This window comes from Anomaloglossus baeobatrachus, chromosome 5 (genome assembly GCF_048569485.1).
Source record: "Anomaloglossus baeobatrachus isolate aAnoBae1 chromosome 5, aAnoBae1.hap1, whole genome shotgun sequence".
NCBI lineage: Eukaryota > Metazoa > Chordata > Amphibia > Anura > Aromobatidae > Anomaloglossus > Anomaloglossus baeobatrachus.
Genome location: NC_134357.1, coordinates 526,246,573 through 526,267,359, shown reverse-complemented (window position 1 = coordinate 526,267,359; position 20,787 = coordinate 526,246,573). Strand labels below are relative to the sequence as shown.

The 20,787-nt window shown below is 44.5% G+C and overlaps 1 protein-coding gene across 1 annotated transcript in view; it reads right to left on the bottom strand.

Annotated features, from left to right (window-relative positions):
- LOC142312098 (uncharacterized) overlaps positions 1-20,787 on the bottom strand; it is an 85,977-nt gene that overhangs the window by 50,982 nt on the left and 14,208 nt on the right. Inside the window, 5 exon segments of the mRNA XM_075350977.1 lie at positions 14,486-14,573; positions 14,752-14,849; positions 14,933-15,056; positions 15,139-15,318; positions 15,448-15,597. Of these exon segments, the coding sequence (XP_075207092.1) occupies positions 14,486-14,573; positions 14,752-14,849; positions 14,933-15,056; positions 15,139-15,318; positions 15,448-15,525 (568 nt within the window). The 5' untranslated portion in view covers positions 15,526-15,597.

Below are 20,787 nucleotides of genomic sequence, written 5' to 3'. Positions count from 1 at the left end.
TGCAGGGAAGCCAATACTTTTGGCCAGCACTGTATGTAAATATCCTGAGAATCTTATAGTCCTTCTGTGTGTTACAGATCTGTATCCGGTCATTGGTCTCTACGTGAGTGCAGGTTTTGCAGCTCTTCCCATTGCAGGGATAAGTTCCTCTTGGTGTATCTGCGGGCACTGACCTTCCGATCATAATGTTTCTTAAATTAGGAGGTTACCTGTAGCATAGCAAGGGAGGATCTTTGAATATTATTTTTAACCGGTCATGCTCATATGGAACATGGTGATGTTTCTTAGCCGTTTTTCTCAGTACCTCAAGCTGTGGGTTGTATGTCACCACGAGAGGTACACAAATATTTTCCTTTTTTTCTTTGTATTAAAGTAATTGACTTCTAGGGGTCCTTGTGACTCTAATGATCTGATCATCAATGAAGGTCAGGTGGTAGCCTTGGTTTAAAAATGTCTTTTTAAGATGGACTAAGTATTCTTCTTCCCTGTCTGTTAGGCTGGAACAGATTCGATTATATCTGAGGACCTTGCTGTAGACAATGGACTTTTTAATGTGTTTCGGATGGAAGCTGTCCCATCTCGGGTATGTGGGACGGTCAAGTTGTTTCTGATACACTGATGTCTGTAATGAAACATTTTGAATTTTTATGGTAGTATCCAGGAAGTTGATTTCCATTTTTGAGTGGTCCAATGTCAAGTTTATGGTAAGATGTATTGAATGTGTCATGGAATTTTAGAAGTTCTTGTTCAGACTCAATCCAGATTATTAAGATGTCATTGATGTAACGGATGCTAAAAAGTCATTTTCCAGTTTAGTCTCTGCTCTGTTTGTATATATTTCTTTCTTCAGATATTTTGTTATACCATACCTGATGAGACCTAAGAAGTCTTGAAAGCTTGCTTTGTAACATAATTTATTTTATTTTTGTTAGCCATTAAAAAGGTATCACAACTACAAGATTGTAATTTTGTTTCTCCCACTGAGAGCAATCATTCCATAAATCAAAAACAAAGTTATTTACTCACAATTTTGGAAGGTGTCAAAATTTGTCCTGTCCATTTTTGGAGGTTTGTGTGAAATTATGTCCAATTTGCCTTTTTTTTTTACTGTTTTTTTACTTATTGTGTTGTTCCAATACACACAAAGAAAATAAATGCATGTATAACACATGCGTAATTGCAATAATTTTCTGTAAAAAATACTTCATTTTCAATGTCAAATTTCAGTTTCAAGGGTGCCAATACTTTCGTCCATGACTGTAGCTAGAATTCCTCAACAATTTGCTGATCCATGTTACTCTCTGTAACGCCTGCCTGGAACCACAAACTCAGAGTGGCTGTAACGGACAGGTTAGAGCAAAGATGCTCACAAAGCAGGACCCCAAGAACCCGGATGCCTCTTAACCCCTATACAGGGATTTGGAATTACACAGGGCCCCAGAGATCACTACCTGTTGTAGGCTGCAGTCCAATGAGAGTAGTAGTCAGGCAGGGTCAAACCAGGAGATGCAGAACAGGGACAAAATCAGGCAGGCAAGAACGTAATCAGAAAACTGGGCAGAGGTCAAATCCGGATCAGGCAGCGACGTACAAAAATGGCAGGCTGGAGAGTAGTCAGAACAGGCAGAAGTCAAAACACAGGAATCACAATACAGAACAGACAGGGATGGGAACCAGAAATTCAGAACTATCTCTGGCAGTGGCCAGCAAACACGTAGGGGAATTAGAAGGGTGTGGTGTCTTCCCATTGGCTGTAGCTGAATGGTGGTAACTTCAGCTGGAAGACACACACCACCTACAGTCAGCCAGTGGTACTGCAGGTCCCAGGGAAACCTAGCTTAGTGGATGAGCGGAGCCTGCGCCCACCAGAGCCACTGGCACCGACTTCTCTCCTATCACCAGAACTATCCACAGCGGGAACACTGTGCCGCCAGGTGATTGAAGCAGAAGTCGAAGGAGTGGACTCTGGTAGGGACGTGACATTCTCTTACAATTTTGCTTAACAAGCATGAACATAAAATTGACTTATCTAGTTCTTTCTATCGCTGAAAACCTGGTGTGGGACTTTTTACCAGGAGTCCTTCCAGCCTCCCGATTCTCCATGGATTCATATCACCATGGAATTTCTAACAAATTTCCTCAGCCCATCTTATTTTGGCAAATATGAATCAATTCTCTTTCTTCTACTTGACCATCTGTCTAAATAGTTGGGAACACATGTTTTGCGACACAAAGATCATGAAATTTCATGCCACATTGATATGCAATGGGTTTGCACTATAATTGAGGCCTATCGTGATTTTAACAATTGCAAAAAAAATCCAATCTGTTGGGATTTTGGGTCACAAGTAGCTCATCACACACCACTTTGGTCCCATAGATATTAAGGCAAGTTGAGTGTCACTGTGCTTTCCATGTGACATGTAAGTTAGCTACAAATATTTCTTTCCTTTATGGTCAGGCAAGATGATTGGCCGTGTGGCCCAAGTTTTAAGTACATTCCGTGGGAGGAATACCGCTGCTTATTGCTTTGGCAGAGGCATACAATTGATATTAAAAATTACATCTGACTTTTTTTTTTCTTAAATTGAATTAAATTGGTAAGTGAGGGTGTAGTCGGGGGCTGTTTCTTAAAAAAAAAAATATTTTTCACCTACTGGATTAGTAATGGAGACAGTCTGCTAGATATCCACCCATTACTAATACCAGGGCTTGATGCCTGCTGGCAATTCACAGTTAAGATCAACCCCATATATTACCCCATTTTCCACCACACAAGGGCAACGGGAAGAGCAGAGTACAGCACTAGATTTGGGGCATATACAGTGCCTACAAGTAGTATTCAACCCCCTGCAGATTTAGCAGGTTTACACATTCGGAATTAACTTGGCATTGTGACATTTGGACTGTAGATCAGCCTGGAAGTGTGAAATGCACTGCAGCAAAAAAGAATGTTATATTTTTTTTTTTTTTTAAATTGTGAAAAGTTTATTCAGAGGGTCATTTATTATCCAACCCCTCAAACCACAAGAATTCTGTTTGGTTCCCCTAAAGTATTAAGAAGTATTTCAGGCACAAAGAACAATGAGCTTCACATGTTTGGATTAATTATCTCTTTTTCCAGCCTTTTCTGACTAATTAAGACCCTCCCCAAACTTGTGAACAGCACTCATACTTGGTCAACATGGTAAAGACAAAGGAGCATTCCAAGGCCATCAGAGACAAGATCGTGGAGGGTCACAAGGCTGGCAAAGGGTACAAAACCCTTTCCAAGGAGTTGGGCCTACCTGTCTCCACTGTTGGGAGCATCATCCGGAAGTGGAACGCTTATGGAACTGTTATCCTTCCACGGCCTGGACAGCCTTTGAAAGTTTCCACCCGTGCCGAGGCCAGGCTTGTCCGAAGAGTCAAGGCTAACCCAAGGACAACAAGGAAGGAGCTCCGGGAAGATCTCATGGCAGTGGGGACATTGGTTTCAGTCAATACCATAAGTAACGTACTCCACTGCAATGGTCTCCGTTCCAGACGAGCCCATAAGGTACCTTTACTTTCAAAGCGTCATGTCAAGGCTCGTCTACAGTTTGCTCATGATCACTTGGAGGACTCTGAGACAGACTGGTTCAAGTTTCTCTGGTCTGATGAGACCAAGATCGAGATCTTTGGTGCCAACCACACACGTGACGTTTGGAGACTGGATGGCACTGCATACGACCCCAAGAATACCATCCCTACAGTCAAGCATGGTGGTGGCAGCATCATGCTGTGGGGCTGTTTCTCAGCCAAGGGGCCTGGCCATCTGGTCCACATCCATGGGAAGATGGATAGCATGGCCTACCTGGAGATTTTGGCCAAGAACCTCCGCTCCTCCATCAAGGATCTTAAGATGGGTCGTCATTTCATCTTCCAACAAGACAACGACCCAAAGCACACAGCCAAGAAAACCAAGGCCTGGTTCAAGAGGGAAAAAATCAAGGTGTAGCAGTGGCCTAGTCAGTCTCCTGACCTTAACCCAATTGAAAACTTGTGGCAGGAGCTCAAGATTAAAGTCCACATGAGACACTCAAAGAACCTAGATAACTTGGAGAAGATCTGCATGGAGGAGTGGGCCAAGATAACTCCAGAGACCTGTGCTGGCCTGATCAGGTCTTATAAAAGGCTATTATTAGCTGTAATTGCAAACAAGGGTTATTCCACAAAATATTAAACCTAGGGGTTGAATAATAATTGACCGACACTTTTATGTTGAAAATTTATTAAAATTTAACTGAGCAACATAACTTGTTGGTTTGTAAGATTTATGCATCTGTTAATAAATCCTGCTCTTGTTTGAAGTTTGCAGGCTCTAACTTATTTGCATCTTATCAAACCTGCTAAATCTGCAGGGGGTTGAATACTACTTGTAGGCACTGTAATAGATTATCCACCTCTGGGGTGTCTGCGGGTTGCAATTTCTAGGCTGGGAAGGACAAAATAACAATTGCCCTTCCCAACCTAAAAATATCAGCCCCCACTTGTCTACTTTCTCTTGGCTAGTTTTGAAATATGGTGGGGACCCTATGCCGTTTTTTAAAATTATTTGGTGAAATAATAAAAAAAAAAAATTCAGCATGGGATCCTCACTATTTTTCAAAACCAGCCAAAGTACAGCTGACAGCTGAGGGCTGCAGCTGCTGCAGTACCTGTGCTGGTTAAGAAAATTAGGGTGAACCCCACGTCATTTTTTTCTAAACTTATTTAAAAACTCTGCTAAATAGCTGTACAAGAAATCTCTCTATTGAGAATTTATATATCTTATTCTAGCTTTTAACATCTTTCACACATTAAAAAAAACATTTAATTTCAGTTACATCTGACACGTGTCACACAGATGCCATCCTTGAGCTGTCCCTATTTTACAAGTACCCATTGACTTATATGGGTCCATGTGAGCCATCAGAACGGAGTAAACCGTACATGTCTCCACGTGTGCCGCACAGACACACAGTCCATGTGAAAAAACGGATGTGAGTGAAACCATAAAAAATAATGGGGGGGGGGGTGTGGCATCCATGTAAAACACGGAAACACGGATGTGTGGAAGAGGCCTTAGACTCTCTTGCAACAGGGTTGGAGGATGATTGACGTGATACCGAAATTTAAGAAACGTAGGAAGGTGGATCCATGTAAGCACCGTCACGTAAGTCTGACATCAGTACTGTGCAAGGTTTTTGAGGGCACTATAAGAGAGGACAAGCAAAAATATATTGCAAAGAATAATATAATAACCGGCAACCAGAATGGATTCATAAAATATAAGTCGTGTCTAACCAACATGTTGGGTTTCTATGAGGGGGTAAGTGCAAATCTGGATATTGGTAATGCAGCTGATGTGATGTATTTGGACCTTGCGAACGCATTTGATACTGTACCACATAATAGCCTTATATTGATGCTCAATAAGCAGGGACTAGAGAAAACTATATGCAACTGGGTAAGGAATTGGCTAAAATATAGGAAACAAAGAGTAGTTATAAATGGAACATTCTCTAAATGGGCCATAGTCAGCAGTGGAGACCGCAGGGATCTGTGCTAGGACCAAGTCTTTTTAATCTCTTTCTTAATGACCTTGTGGATGGGATTGATAGTAAAGTGTCAGTCTTTGCTGATGACACTAAATTATGTAGGATATTTAAAAACTTACCTTGATAGTACAATATTACAAAACAATCTGGATAAGATGTCGGAATGGGCAGACACTAGGCAAATGAGATTTAATGTTGATACAGTGCCTTTCAAAAGTATTCGCCCTCTTGATTTTTTTCAACCTTTTCCCACATTTCAGGCTTCAAACATAAAGATAAAAATTTTAATGTTATGGTGAAGAATCAACAACAAGTGGGACACAATTGTGAAGTTGAATGAAATTTATTGCTTATTTTAAACTTTAAAAAAAATAACTGAAAATTGGGGTGTGCAATATTATTCGGCCCCTTTACTTTTAGTGCAGCAAACTCAATTCCGAAGTTCATTGAGGATCTCTGAATGATCTAATGTTGTCCTAAATGACTGATTATGATAAATATAAGCCACCTGTGTGTAGTTTAGGCTAGGTTCACACACAATCCGCGGCTATGGTAAACAACGCAATCCGTTTAGCGGATTCCGTTGTGTCCCATAGACTTGTATTAGTGGCGGATTGCGACTGATTACCTTGCATTGCATCCGCTGCGTCGCGGTCAGTCGTTTTTGGACTGACCGCCGGGCGGAAACAACGCAGAATGTAACGTTTTTCTGGCCGTCAAAATCAACGCACCGAGCAGGAATCCGTCGCCATCCGTCACGCTTGCAATGTTTATCTATGGTGCTGGATTCTGTCGTAATCCGTCTTACGACGGAATCCAGCGCTGGATTCCGTCATGCTCTACTGAGCATGCCTAGCATGTTTGGCACACCCACTGGGCTGTCCCAAACACAAACAGATCACGACTGATCCGTCAAAAAACGGACACACAGCGGATTTAACGGACGCAACGGATTAGTTTTTTCACAGGATTCCTGTGAAAGGAATCCTGTGAAAAACACATCTGTTGCATCAGTTGCCAACTAAAAAAACGACTGATCCGTTGCTGACGGATTTAAAACAACGGAAATGTGAACCTAGCCTTAAGGGGGCTTTACACGCTACGACATCGCTAATGCGAACTCGTTAGGGTCACGGAATTGGTGACGCACATCCGGCCGCATTAGCGATGCCGTTGCGTGTGACACCGATGAGCGATTTTGCATCGTTGCAAAAACGTGCAAAATCGCTCATCGGTGACATGGGGGTCCATTCTCAAAAGTCGTTACTGCAGCAGTAACGAGGTTGTTCCTCGTTCCTGCGGCAGCACACATCGCTCCGTGTGACGCCGCAGGAACGAGGAAGCTCTCCTTACCTGCCTCCCGGCCGCTATGCTGAAGGAAGAAGGTGGGCGGGATGTTACGTCCCGCTCAGCTCCGCCCCTCCGCTGCTATTGGGCGGCCGCTCAGTGACGTCGCTGTGACGCCGCACGGACCGCCCCCTTAGAAAGGAGGCGGTTCGCTGGTCACAGCGACGTCGCCGGGCAGGTAAGTATGTGTGACGGGTCTGGGCGATGTTGTGCGGCACAGGCAGCGATTTGCCCGTGTCGCGCAACAGATGGGGGCGAATACCCACACTAGATATATCGGTACCGATATCGCAGTGTGTAAAGTGGTCTTTAGTCTCCGTATAAATGCACCTGCTCTGTGAGTCTCAGTGTTCTGTTTAAAGTGCAGAGAGCATCATGAAAACCAAGGAACACAACAGGCAGGTCTGTGATACTATTGTGGAGAAGTTTAACCCCTTCACCCCCAGCCACTAAAACACCCTAATGACCGGGCCATTTTTTGCAATTCTGACCAGTGTCACTTTGACTGGTTATAACTGTGGAACACTTCAACGGATCCTAGCGATTCTGACAATGTTGTTTTGTGACAAATTGTACTTCATGATAGTGGTAAATTTAGGCTGATATTTTTTGCGTTTATTTGTGAAAATTTCGGAAATTTTGCGAACATTTCGCAATTTTCAAACTTTTAAATTTTATGCCTATAAATCCGAGAATTATGTCACACAAAATAGTTACTAAATAACATTTCCCACTTGTCTACGTTACACCAGCGCAATTGTCGAATCAATTTTTTTTTTCGTTAGGAAGTTAGAAGGGGTCAAAGTTCATCAGCAATTTCGAATTTTTACAAGAAAATTTACAAAATCATTTGTTTAGGGACCACATCACATTTGAAGTGACTTTGAGAGGCCTAGGTAGCAGAAAATACCCAAAAGTGACCCCATTCTAAAAACTGCACCCCTCACACTGCTCAAAACCAAATCCAAGAAGTTTATCAACCCTTCAGGTGTTTCACAGAAACCAAAGCAATGTGGAAGGAAAAAATGAAAGTTTTACTTTTTAAACACAAAAATGTTACTTTAGCCTTAAAATTTTGCATTTTCACAAGTGAGAAAAGAGAAAATGCACCATACAATTTATTGTGCAATTTCTCCTGAGTACGCTGATACCCCATATGTGGTAAAATTCAATTGTTTGGGCGCACGGCGGAGCTCAGAAGGGAAGGAGCGCCATTTGAATTTTTGAACGCAAAATTAGCTGCACTCATTAGCGGACACCTCGGGTTTGAAGACCCCTGAGGTGCCTAAACAATGGAGTTCCCCCACAAGTGACCCCATTTTGGAAACTAGAGCCCTCAAATAATTTTTCTAGATGTTTGGTGAGCACTTTGAACCCCTGGGGGCTTCACAAAAGTTTATAACATTGAGCCTTGAAAAGAATTATTTTTTTTACCACAAAACTGTTGCTTCAACTAGTTAGCATTGTTTTCACAAGGGTATCAGGAAAAAATGCACCATAAAATTTATCGTGCATTTTTTCCTGAGTATGACGATACCCCATATGTGGTAAAAATCACTTGTTTGGGTGCACAGCAGGACTCTGAACGGAAGGTGTCCCATTCGAATTTTTGAGCGCAAAATAAGCTGGACTCATTAGCGGACGCCATGTCGGGTTTGGAGACCCCTTGAGGTGCCTAAACAATGGAGCTCCCCCACAAGTGACCCCATTTTGGAAACTAGACCCCTCAGTAAATGCATCTAGATGTTTTGTGAGCCTTTTGAACCCCCGGGTGCTTCACAGAAGTTGATAACGTCGAGCCGTGAAAATATATATATTTTTTTTTACCACAAAAAACTGTTACTTGAACCAGGTAGCTTTTTTTCACAAGGGTATCAGAAAAAAATGTACCATAAAATGTATTGTGCAATTTCTCCTGAGTACGCAGATACCTCATATGTGGTGGAAAGTAAATGCTTGGGCGCATGGCGGGGCTCAGAAGAGAAGAAGCGCCATTTCACAAAAGCAAAATTGGTTGGAATCATTAGCGGATGCCATGTCACGTTTGGAGACCCCTTATGGTGCCTAAATAGTGCAGCTCCCCCCACAAATGACCCCATTTTGGAACTAGATCCCTCAAAAAAATGTATCTAGATGTTTGGTGAGCCCCTTGTACGCCCAGGGGCTCCACAGAAGTTGTTAATGTTGAGCCGTGAAAATTATTTATTTTTTTACCACAAAATTTTTGTTTCAACCAGGTAGCTTTTTTTTTTTACAACAGTATCAGGAAAATATGCACCATAAAATTTATTGTGCAATTTTTCTGAGTACACAGATACCTCATATGTGGTGGAAATCAATTGTTTGGGCGCACAGCAGGGCTTGGAAGAAAAGGAGCACCATTTGACTTTTCAAACGCACAAACGCCATGCATCACTGATCGGCCGCTGCAGGACGCATGGTCGGATGAGATACAAAAAGCGTCGGTGATACGGAAAAAAAAAAAAAGTCACGCCGAAAATTGAGCAAGGATGCTGATCCGTTATGTGCATCCCTGATCAGCACTCGGCCACTGCAGGACGCACACACGGATGAGATGCAAAAAAAACGATGCAAGATCCGGACAAAAAAAAAAAGTTCCGACGAAAATTGACCACGGATGCAGATACGTTATCTGCATCACTAATCAGCACTCGACGGGACACAGACGGATGAGGTGTAAAAAAGGAAAGGGGGTACAAAATAAAAAAAAAAAATATATACTCACAGGACCCAGAGAATTAGCAGGAGGATCACTGACCAGAGGAACTGCAGGAGGAATAAAAGGCAGCAAGTAGCCAGCTTCTTACAGGAGCAGCAGGCAGGAAGCTGGACAGCTCATCAGAAGGAAGGACCCAGCAATGGAGACAGATGTGATCGGGCCAGTGAAGACCTCTGGACGACCCGGTGAAGGCAGGTAGGGGACGTCGGAGGGAGAGCAGATGGAGAGGGAGAGACCGAAGGAGCAGAGGTACGAGAATGGGAGCAGAATAGAGATCGCGGGGGGACAGATCGCAGGGGGACAGATCAGGGGGGAACATTGGCAGGGGGCAGGGGCATCACGGGGAGCGCACAATACTCACGTGGAGCAGGAGCGGCGATCGGACAGCATCAGCAGCGGCAATGTGGTACTACAAGTACCAGCCGGTGCACGCCGCAGACATGCTGGGGGAGGGGTTTCCCAGACCAACACACAACTGTGGAGGGCGGTCACCTTCAGATCAGACTGCCCCACTGCACACTGATTGGAGCGATTGCGCATCATAGCACGATCGCTCCAATCAGTGCTATGCTTTAGCACCTCATAGCAGGATCTCACAGAATCGCACTGGTTCAGGCATTGTGTTAGCCAAAACCGGTGTGATCGATGTGGTTGGCGGTTCAGATTTGAACCGCCAATCACAACGATCGTCGATGGGGGGTGGGTGATGCCACCCACCTGGGATCAAGCAAAGGTCTCCTGCTGTATAAAACAGCAGGGGACAAAATTTGAAAGCTGTTGCTATAGCCACGGCGATCAAATGAATTTTAGGCAGTAAAGTTATGTCCGTGGTCGTTAAGTCCCGTAAAAATAGGACGTAACTTTACTGCCCGCGGCCATGAAAGGGTTAAAGCCGGATTTGGTTACAAAAAGATTTCCAAAACTTTAAACATCCCAAGAAGCACTGTGCAAGCGATCATATTGAAATGGAAGGAGTATCATACCACTGCAAATCTACCAAGACCAGGCTGTCCATCCAAACTTTCATCTCAAACAAGGAGAAGACTGATCAGAGATTCAGCCAAGAAGCCGATGATCACTCTAGTCTGGATGAACTGCAGAGATCTACAGCTGAGGTGAGAGAGTCTGTCCATAGGACAACAATCAGTCGTACACTGCACAAATCTGGCCTTTATGGAAGAGTGGCAAGAAGAAAACCATTTCTCAAAGATATCCATAAAAAGTGTTGTTTAAAGTTTGCCACAAGCCACCTGGGAGACACACCAAACATGTGGAAGAAGGTGCTCTGGTCAGAAGAAACCAAAATTGAACTTTTTGGGCACAATGCCAAACGATATGTTTGGCGTAAAAGCAACACAGCTCATCACCCTGAACACACCATCCCTACTGTCAAACATGGTGGTGGTAGCACCATGGTTTGGGCCTGCTTTTCTTCAGCAGGGACAGGGAAGATGGTTAAAATTGATGGGAAGATGGATGGAGCCAAACCATTGTTGTATAAAACCTGTTGGAGTCTGCAAAAGACCTGAGACTGGGATGGAGATTTGTCTTTCAACAAGACAATGATCCCAAACAAAGCAAAATCTACAGTGGAATGTTTCACAAATAAATGTATCTGAGTGTTAGAATGGCCAAGTCAAAATCCAGACCTGAATCCAATCGAGAATCTGTGGAAAGAGCTGAAAACTGCTGTTCACAAACGCTCTCCATCCAACCTCACTCAGCTCCAGCTGTTTGCAAAGGAAGAATGGGCAAGAATTTCAGTCTCTCGATGTGCAAAACTGATACACATACCCCAAGCGACTTTCAGCTGTAATCGCAGCAAAAGGTGGCACTACAAAGTATTAACTTAAAGGACAAATAATATTGCACGCCCCAATTTTCAGTTATTTACTTTTTAAAAGTTTAAAATAAGCAATAAATTTCGTTCAACTTCACAATTGTCTCCCACTTGTTGTTGATTCTTCACCAGAACATTAACATTTTTATCTTTATGTTTGAAGCCTGAAATGAGGGAAAAGGTTGAAAAAAATCAAGGGGGCTGAATACTTTTGCAAGGCACTGTAAATGTAAAGTAATGCACCTAGGACGGAGTAATCCTATAGTTGCATATACGTTAAATGGAAGTAAACTCAGGACTACAGAACAGGAGAAGGACTTGGGTATTCTCATTACAAATAAGCTGAGCAACAGCACTCAATGTCAAGCAGCAGCTGCAAAAGCAAAGAAGATTTTAGGATGTATAAAAAGAGATTAGATCCCGGGATCCCAACGTATTGTTACCCCTCTATAAATCACTTGTAAGGCCACATCTGGAATACGGGATCCAGTTTTGGGCTCTACATTTTAAAAAGGTCATTCAGAAGTTAGAGTCAGTTCAAAGGCGGGTAACTAGACTATTACAAGGAATGGAAGGCCTCCCATATGATGAGCGGTTAGAAAAGTTGGATTTATTTAGCTTAGAAAAAAGACATTTCAGAGGAGATCTCATTTATATGTATACCCTGTTTCTCCGAAAATAAGACACTGACTTATATTTCTTTTGCCCTGAAAAAAGCACTAGGTCTTATTTTCAGGGGGTGTCTTATCCTCGAGGAGACATGGTTGGGGGTAAGTTTACCCCCCCACAAAAAGCAGACCCCCCCTTCCCAGGATCGTCATACTTACCAGCCCCATGCGTCTGTATGGCTCCCAGATCTCCCTGTGATCTCCCAGCAGGTGTGCTGCACGCCTCCCCACACACATACTGCAGATCACACACATATATCAGATAGCATACACTCATATAGACAGATAGACACACACACCACATCATTGCTCCCTGTGATCTCCCAGTAGCTGTGCTTCTCTGCGTCTGGCCAACACTCACATCAGACAGCATACACACACACACACACACACCCCTTTCAAATCAATCCTCCCTGTGCTCTCCTGTGAGCGCTCTCAGCAGCTGTTCTGCACCCCAGTCCTCCTCTGCCTCCTGCCGACACTCACAGATTTGATAGCATACACTCACAGTCACACATCAGACAGCATACACGCACACCCACTTACGATATCGCACATACCACTATAATCGCGCGCACACACTCACAACATCCAGAGATGTCACATGCTTCCGGCCATATGATCAAGGTCCTGGAAGATCACAGCACAGTATCGCCGCAGAGAAGCAAGCGATATCACTGGATGGGGTGAGTGTGTGTATGCGATCTGTAGTGTGTGTGTGTGTGTGTGTGTGTGTGTGTGTGTGTGTGTGTGTGTGTGTGTGTGTGTTCCGCTGCAGGACCCTGATGCGCTCACCTGCTCCAGGTCGGCGTCTGGTGAGTATGATCGGGGGTCTTCTCTCTTCTTTCTTTAGGGGGTGCCCGCTGTCTATAATGAAGTGTCCTGCAGTGTCTATAACTTTTTCACCACTGCATGACACTTCATTATTGACCACAGCTAGGTCTTATTTTCAGGGGATGTCTTCTATTTAAGCATCCCTGAAAACTCCTGCTACGTCTTATTTTCGAGGGAGGTCTTATTTTCGGGGAAACACGGTAAATACATGTGTGGTCAATATAAAGGACTGGCACATGACTTATTCCTTTGAAAGACAATACTAAGGACTAGGGGGCATACACTGCAAGTGGAATAAAAGTGATTCCGGCAGCTAAATAAGAAAGGGATCTTTACAGTTAGAGCAGTCAGATTGTGGAATGCCCTACCACAAGAGGTAGTAATGGCAGATACTAGAAACTATAACAGTTTTAAAAAAGGTCTGGATGATTTCCTCAGTACACACAACATTGTTGGTTATAAATGATTTAGTAACAAAAAAATTATATAATTGGTGGAGGAAGGTTGAACTAGATGGACTTAGGTCTTTTTTCAACCTATGTAACTATGTATTTAACTGCTCGGAGCAGTCAAATTATGTAATGCCCTACCACAAGAGGTAGTAATGGCAGATACTATAACCGCTTTTAAAAAAGGGCTGCATGATTTCCTCAGCAAAAATTGCATTGTGGGTTAGGGTACCGTCTCACTAAACGACGTACCAGCGATCCCGACCACAATATGACCTGGTCAGGATCGCTGGTGCGTCGCTACATGGTCGCTGGTGAGCTGGCAATCAGGCCGATCTCACCAGCAACCAGTGACCAGCCACCAGCGACTCGTGAAAGCGATGCTGCGCTTGGTAACCAAGGTAAATATCGGGTAACTAAGCAAAATGCTTTGCTTGGTTACCCAATATTTACCTTGGTTAACAGCGCACACCGCTTAGCGCTGGCTCCCTGCACTCGTTTCCGGGGTACACATCGGGTACATAGTTACCCGTTGTGTACTCTGGCTATGTGTGCAGGGAGCCGGCACTGGCAGTCTGAGAGCGGCGGATGCTCGTAACCAAGGTAAATATCAGGTATCCACGGAAACCGCTTCGCTTGGTAACCCGATATTTACCTTGGTTACCAGCGTCTACAGCTGTCAGTTGCCGGCTCCCTGCACATTCATATTGTTGCTCTCTTGCTGTCAAACACAGCGATGTGTGCTTCACAGCGGGAGAGCAAAGACCAAAAAATGAACCAGAGCTGTGTGTAACGAGCAGCGATTTCACAGCAGGGGCCAGATCGCTGCTCAGTGTCACTCACAGCGAGATCGCTGATGAGGCCACTGGTGCGTCACAAAACCTGTGACTCAGCAGCGATCTCGCTAGCGATATCACTATGTGAGAAGTACCCCTTACTCATAATCTAGAGACAAAGAATGTCTTTTTTCAACCTGTGTAACTAAGTAACCAGCCGGTGACTGGGAAGAATTTGTGACTTTTCTGCATTCAGTGATTACTACTCACCTGTGTGGTTATCTGTAGGAATCTCTTCTTTACTCTGCTTATCACCCCTCACATATGTCTTTGTAGTAATATGGGTCAGATCTTCACCCTGAAACAAATATTGCAAAAGTCACATCTATGATCAGCTCTAATCCTGCCATCTCCACCGTTCTCATTACACAAGTATAAAACATATAATACTGGAGGATAAAACAAGACTGAGCACAAGACCTTCACATCTGTCTACACATCAAAGGGAGATTTCATGGCACCTTCTCTCCATCTACCTGATGATCCTGAGGAACAATGAGATTTTCTTGTTTACAGTCCTGTGGAAGAAGAGGACGGGGACATCTCTCTGGTGTTGTCCTCTTACTGGATAGAACTGGAGGAAACACATACAGGGACTGAATTCATTCTTTCCATACAGATAATTATAGGCCGTGTGTATTTAGTCCTGTCTATTACCTGGTGATGTGGGGGGCTGGGGAACCACCATCATGAAGTCCTTGTACAGATCTTTATGTCCTTCTAAATACTCCCACTCCTCCATGGAGAAATAGACAGCGACATCCTGACACCTTATAGGAACCTGACACATACAATGATACTGTCATCCCCCGATCCCTTCATAGCGTTACTGTATAATGTCCCAGCATTCCCAGCAGTGTCACCTCTCCAGTCAGCAGCTCAATCATCTTGTAGGTGAGTTCTAGGATCTTCTGGTCATTGATGTCATCATGTATCGGGGAGTGAGATGGAGGCCCTGTGATTGGGCTCAGGGGTCTTCCCCATCCCTCAGACAGAGGGTCCTGACAGCGTTTACTAGAGGTCTTCTTCACTACTGTGTAATCCTGGTTATGGAGAGACACATTAATAAATCTCACTACAGACATTTCCAGAGTCCTCACCTCTCCACTTCTGTCCATCTGTTATTCCCATAGATAAGAATGATGTAATGTGACGTCATCAGAATCTCTCACCTCTCCAGTAAGCCGGAAGAGTATCTCTAGGGTGAGGTGTAATATCCTCTCCGCCATCTTGTCCCTGTCTCTGTCCATCTTTGATGGGTCAATCAGGAATCTTCTCTTATATAGAAGATCTCCACTGACAGGATCCGATATTGTAGGGACCTGAATGGTGAGATAATGACGATGAATGGAGATAAGGAAACATATGGGGAGATATAATGTGTAGATGTTGTATTCTCTCTTCTTGTACTGGGACTCCTCAGGCCACTAATTAAATGTAGTGATTCTGTGTTCATCCAGACAAAATAGAAATATATCATCTGTAACTTTATGACTTTTAGAGATCATTTCATCATCAACTTGCTTAAGGCTATGTGCACGCGTTGCGTTTTTTTCAGCGCAGAAAAAAAACGCACCCTCTGGCAGAGGGGAGAATTGTAAACAATGCGTTTTGGAAAAAACGCATCAAAAACGCATGCATTTTTCGTGCGTTTTTCATGCGTTTTCCATGCGTTTTCTTCAGGTGCGTTTTTGACCACATGATCCAGTGACAGAGTACATCCAGTACACAGTGCCAGCCTTCCTGCAGAGATGTGAGTGTTGTCCACGGGAGAACGCAGCTGCCCATGCCCACGATTTGGGTTTAGGCTGCTGTGGAGCTCTATTCTACCTGCAGAGAACACTCTTGTCTCCGCAGCATAAATTGACATGCTGAGGCTCGGGAAGCTGCGCCACAGGTCGGTTTATGCTGCGGAGAAGAGAAGCCCAGTGGGCACGGGATTTCTAAAATTCCTTCGACTGTGCTTCTACTGCACAACGCAGCGTTATGGACGCAGGGAAAACACTCTGCGCCCATAACACTGCAAACCCTGATTGTGGGCACACAGCCTAAAATGTGTCAATGGATGTCAAACATATATATAACGTCCCACCCCCCCTGCATATTCTAAGCTGGCGCCCTTTAGTGCCTTTCATGTGGCACTAAAGGGTGCCTAGCCTTGTATTTAGCCCCAAAAAAAAATAATTAAAATAAATGACGTGGCGTCCCCCCTATTTTTGATAGCCAGTCAGGATAAAGCAGACAGCTGTAGCCTGCAAACCACAGCTGACAGCTTCATCTTGTCTGGTGATCAATTTGGAGGGCTGCCCAAGCTGTTTTTTTTTTTATTTATAAATAATTAAAAAAAAACAAAAAACGTGGGGTCCCCCCCAAATTAGATCACCAGCCAAGGTGAAGCTGACAGCTGGGGTCTGGTATTCTCAGGATGGGAAGAGCCATGGTTATTGGACTCTTCCCAGCCTAAAAATAGCAGGCCACAGCCGCCCCAGAAGTGGCGCATCCATTAGATGCGCCAATCCTGGCGCTTCGCCCCAACTCATCCCGCGCCCTGGAGCGGTGGCAAACGGAGTAATATATGGGGTTGATACCAGATGTGTAATGTCACCTGGCATCAAGCCCAGCAATTAGTGATGTCACGGCGTCTATTTGATACCAGACATAACTAATTGACAGTAATAGCAAAAAAAATTGACAAAAAAAAAATTTATTTGAAAAAACACTCCCCAAAAACATATCCTCTTTCACCAATTTATTGAAAAGAAAAAAAATTGGGTCCGCAGTATCCATTTTTGACGTCCCACGTCGCCTCTGGACCTTCTAGAATATGGGGGGCACGCTCAGGGAACGTGTCCCCCATTTTCTAGTAGTGCAGACCCTCCATTTGAGGAGAGTGGGTGCAAAGAATCTGCACCCACTCTCCCCGGGTTACAGCTGCACAGTGCCGAGCAGCAGCAGCCAGCGCAGCTCACACTGAACATAGGAAGCCGTCAGCTGCTCGGCACATGTGACCGGCGCGCACTGTGAAGGAGGAGGGGGCCGCGGGGGATCAGCGCTGTGACAGGTACGGGGGTTACTGGAGGACACCGGGGGGAATAGGGGGTGACCTGGCAGGGCCTGGGGAGCAGTTTTCTGTCGCATGTGTTATTGCACATGCGACAAACAGAGGAGTAGGGCGGCCAGTGCGCTGCTGTGCGCGCGGCCATGTTGGATTTTCGGGAGGGGGGTCGGGGCGGGCACTTTGGCGACACTGGGGGTTTTCCTGAACTTTGCCAGGAAGTGAGGTCAACAGGAAACCTCTTGACCTCACTTCCAGGTAAATGCCTGCGTTCTGTATGCCGACAAAGCCCACGGACCGCAACAAAAAAGCAGCGAACTGCGGTGTAGCTGCGTTCTGACCCGCATCATTGATTTCAATGGGGGAGAGAACGCAGCCACAACGCACAAAAGAAGTGACATGCTGCTTTTCTTTCCGCACCGATTTTTGGCATCCAAAACGCTGCGTTCAGTGCACACGCTGCGTTTCTAATTTTTCGGCTTTCTCATCCACTTTGCTGGGAAAGCTGAACGCATGCAATTTGCCACTGAAACGCTGCGGTTCTAAATGCAGCGTTTCCGCGGTAAAAAACGCAACGTGTGCACACAGCCTTACTGTTCACAATAACCGTAATGTTGACCAGGGGTGCCCAAACCTTTGCATGCCGCTGTATATTGTGCATATTTTGCCATCTTCTATGTCTTTATGCTTAACTCAGTAAACTACGGCTTCAATATGACTCATAAGCAAAAAAAAAAAGTTAAAATACATCAACAACAGAGGTAAGAAAGTTCTATCTTCTGGAATAGCAGCCCAAGATGCTTCCATAAACATGTCCAGCTCCTACCCCAAAGATCAACCAAACACCCAACGCCACATCCCCTGATATAGGAGGCCATCCAGGGGGCAGTTATCCTGAGAGCGTCATAAGGGAGGGGGTCACGAAAGAGGTAACGTACTGTGTGCACAATGTATGAGGGGAAAAGGTATATCTCCTGGAATATAGGCCCAAATATAGCAAAAGAGTCTCACTGCTGAAGGGGTTATTTATTTATTTTTTTTATAAAACCTTTCAGGTTAAGATCTAGACTAGAGTGTCCACCATAGCCCTGTGCTCCCATAGGAAGAAATCACATGGTCACGTCTTAATCATCATATAAGGTTTTCCTTTAATTCAGTGTCATCACAAAAGAAAAACCATAACTGTTACAAACTTATAACCATGAAATCCAAATATACAAATCACACAAATATCTGTTTCCACTTCAAAAACTTCCACATCCCCTCTGCATCCAGTCCTCTCTCCAAATCATACTTATAATAGAAATGCAATTTCTCTAAGATCATACTGACACAATCACCTCCTCCTTATACACATACAGATTTCTACAATTCCAGAGCACTTCCTTCACACAAGCCAAAAATATCCACAACAATCTATCCTCCGTCCTGTTTCATTTACATAACCCAAACATAATAATCTTATAAGTCAGACACTGTATCCCAGTCAATTCCATACATAACCTACTCATCTTATTCCAGACATCCGTAGCAAATTTGCATGACCACAACACATGACCCACCTCCTCATCACTTCCACACTGCTCTCTTGGACACCGTTCAGACACAGCCAACCCCCCCTTTCTTTTCTGCACGCTCCTCACCGGCAGCACCCCATGCAAAGACATCCACACGAAATCTTTGTTTATTAGACAAGTCACAACACTCCAATTTTCGCCAGACACCTTCTGCGGACTTCAACCCTGCAATCACGCACATCACATCATTCATACACATTCTCTTGGTCAAAACCTTCTTGTTAAGAAAGCTCAACATAGACATTTTCTCCAGATGAAATTTTTTGATAAAGGCTTCCACCCTCAAATACCACAGCGGACACAGAAAGGCAATTGGCTTAAGCCGGCGTCACACGGTACGATCTATCGTGTGATCGCACGAGCGATCGCACCCGCCCCCGTCGTTTGTGCGTCACGGGCAATTCATTGCCCGTGGCGCACAAAGTCGTTAAACCCCCGTCACATGTACTTACCTGCCTAGCAACCTCGCTGTGGGTGGCGAACATCCACTTCCTGAAGGGGGAGGGACGTTCGGCGTCACAGCAACGTTACACGGCGGCCAATACATGCGGCAGGGCGGAGATGAGCGGGACGTAACCTCCTTCCTTCCTCATTGCCAGTGGGACGCAGGTAAGCTGTGTTCGTCGGTCTTGAGGTGTCACACGGAGTGATGTGTGCTACCTTGGGAGCGACGAACAACCGGCGCACAGAAGGACGAACGAGATTATGAAAAAGAACGACATGTCAACGAGCAACAATAAGGTATTATTGCTCATTAACAGTTGTTCGGAGGTGTCACACGGTACGACATCTCATACGATGCCGGATGTGCGTCACTATCGACGTGACCCCGACGACAGATCGCACGATATATCGTACCGTGTGACACCCCCTTTACTATTGTCCTGAAAAGACCATTGTAGTCGGTTGGTCATAGTACCGGCCAAATATCTGGCCATACTAGCATGTCACGAACCGCCGGGGGAGTCACTCAGAAAATCCCACAGCTGTTCGCTGATTTGTCAAACACGACTACTCTCTAGCGCCCCCCTTGTCTGCAGACCACTTTTGGTACTGCAGGACAATGCATAAGACGAGGCTGCTGAGCTAATAATGCCAAATATTGGAGGTCTCACAGCAAGGGTAAATGTATATATCACCGATTCCCGCAAATATATATATATATATATATACACATATATATATATACACACATATATATACACATATATATATACATATATATACACATATATGTACACATATATATACACACATATATACATACACCTCGGTACCCTTACTGATAGCACTCCAATAATTCTATGCAATAACAATTACGCTGCTACCACCCAGCTTTCTGGGTAGCTGGGGACCTGTTTCAGATAGCATAAGGCCCTTCGGGTTTTTGGATTCGTATATAAAGCATGAGGAAAGAAACTATTACATTTTTATATATTTAATCCGAAAATAGGCAGGGTTTAAAAAAATATACAAGAATTTACAAAAGGGAACAATACAAATTACAGTATAGACAGTTACATTAACCCCTTCACGACCATGGACGGATCTTTCCGTCATGGATCGTGTCCCGGTAAGCCCCGCTCCCTGCCGCGGGCAGGCGGCGTGGATCGGCACACATATCAGCTGTTTTCAACAGCTGACATGTGTGCCTACATGTTCCGAGTGGAATCGCATTCCACCCGGAACATTAACCCCTTAGATCTCGCTGCCAATGTCTGGCAGCGAGCTCTATATGCGCGCGGCCATGTTATTTACTTACCGCCGCCCCCTCCGGACGTCACGTGAGTGATCACATGACGTTCGGTGGTTGCCATCGTAGCACAGGGTCATGTGATGACGCCTGATGCTATGAGGTTTCACTTTCATTCTTCCTCGGC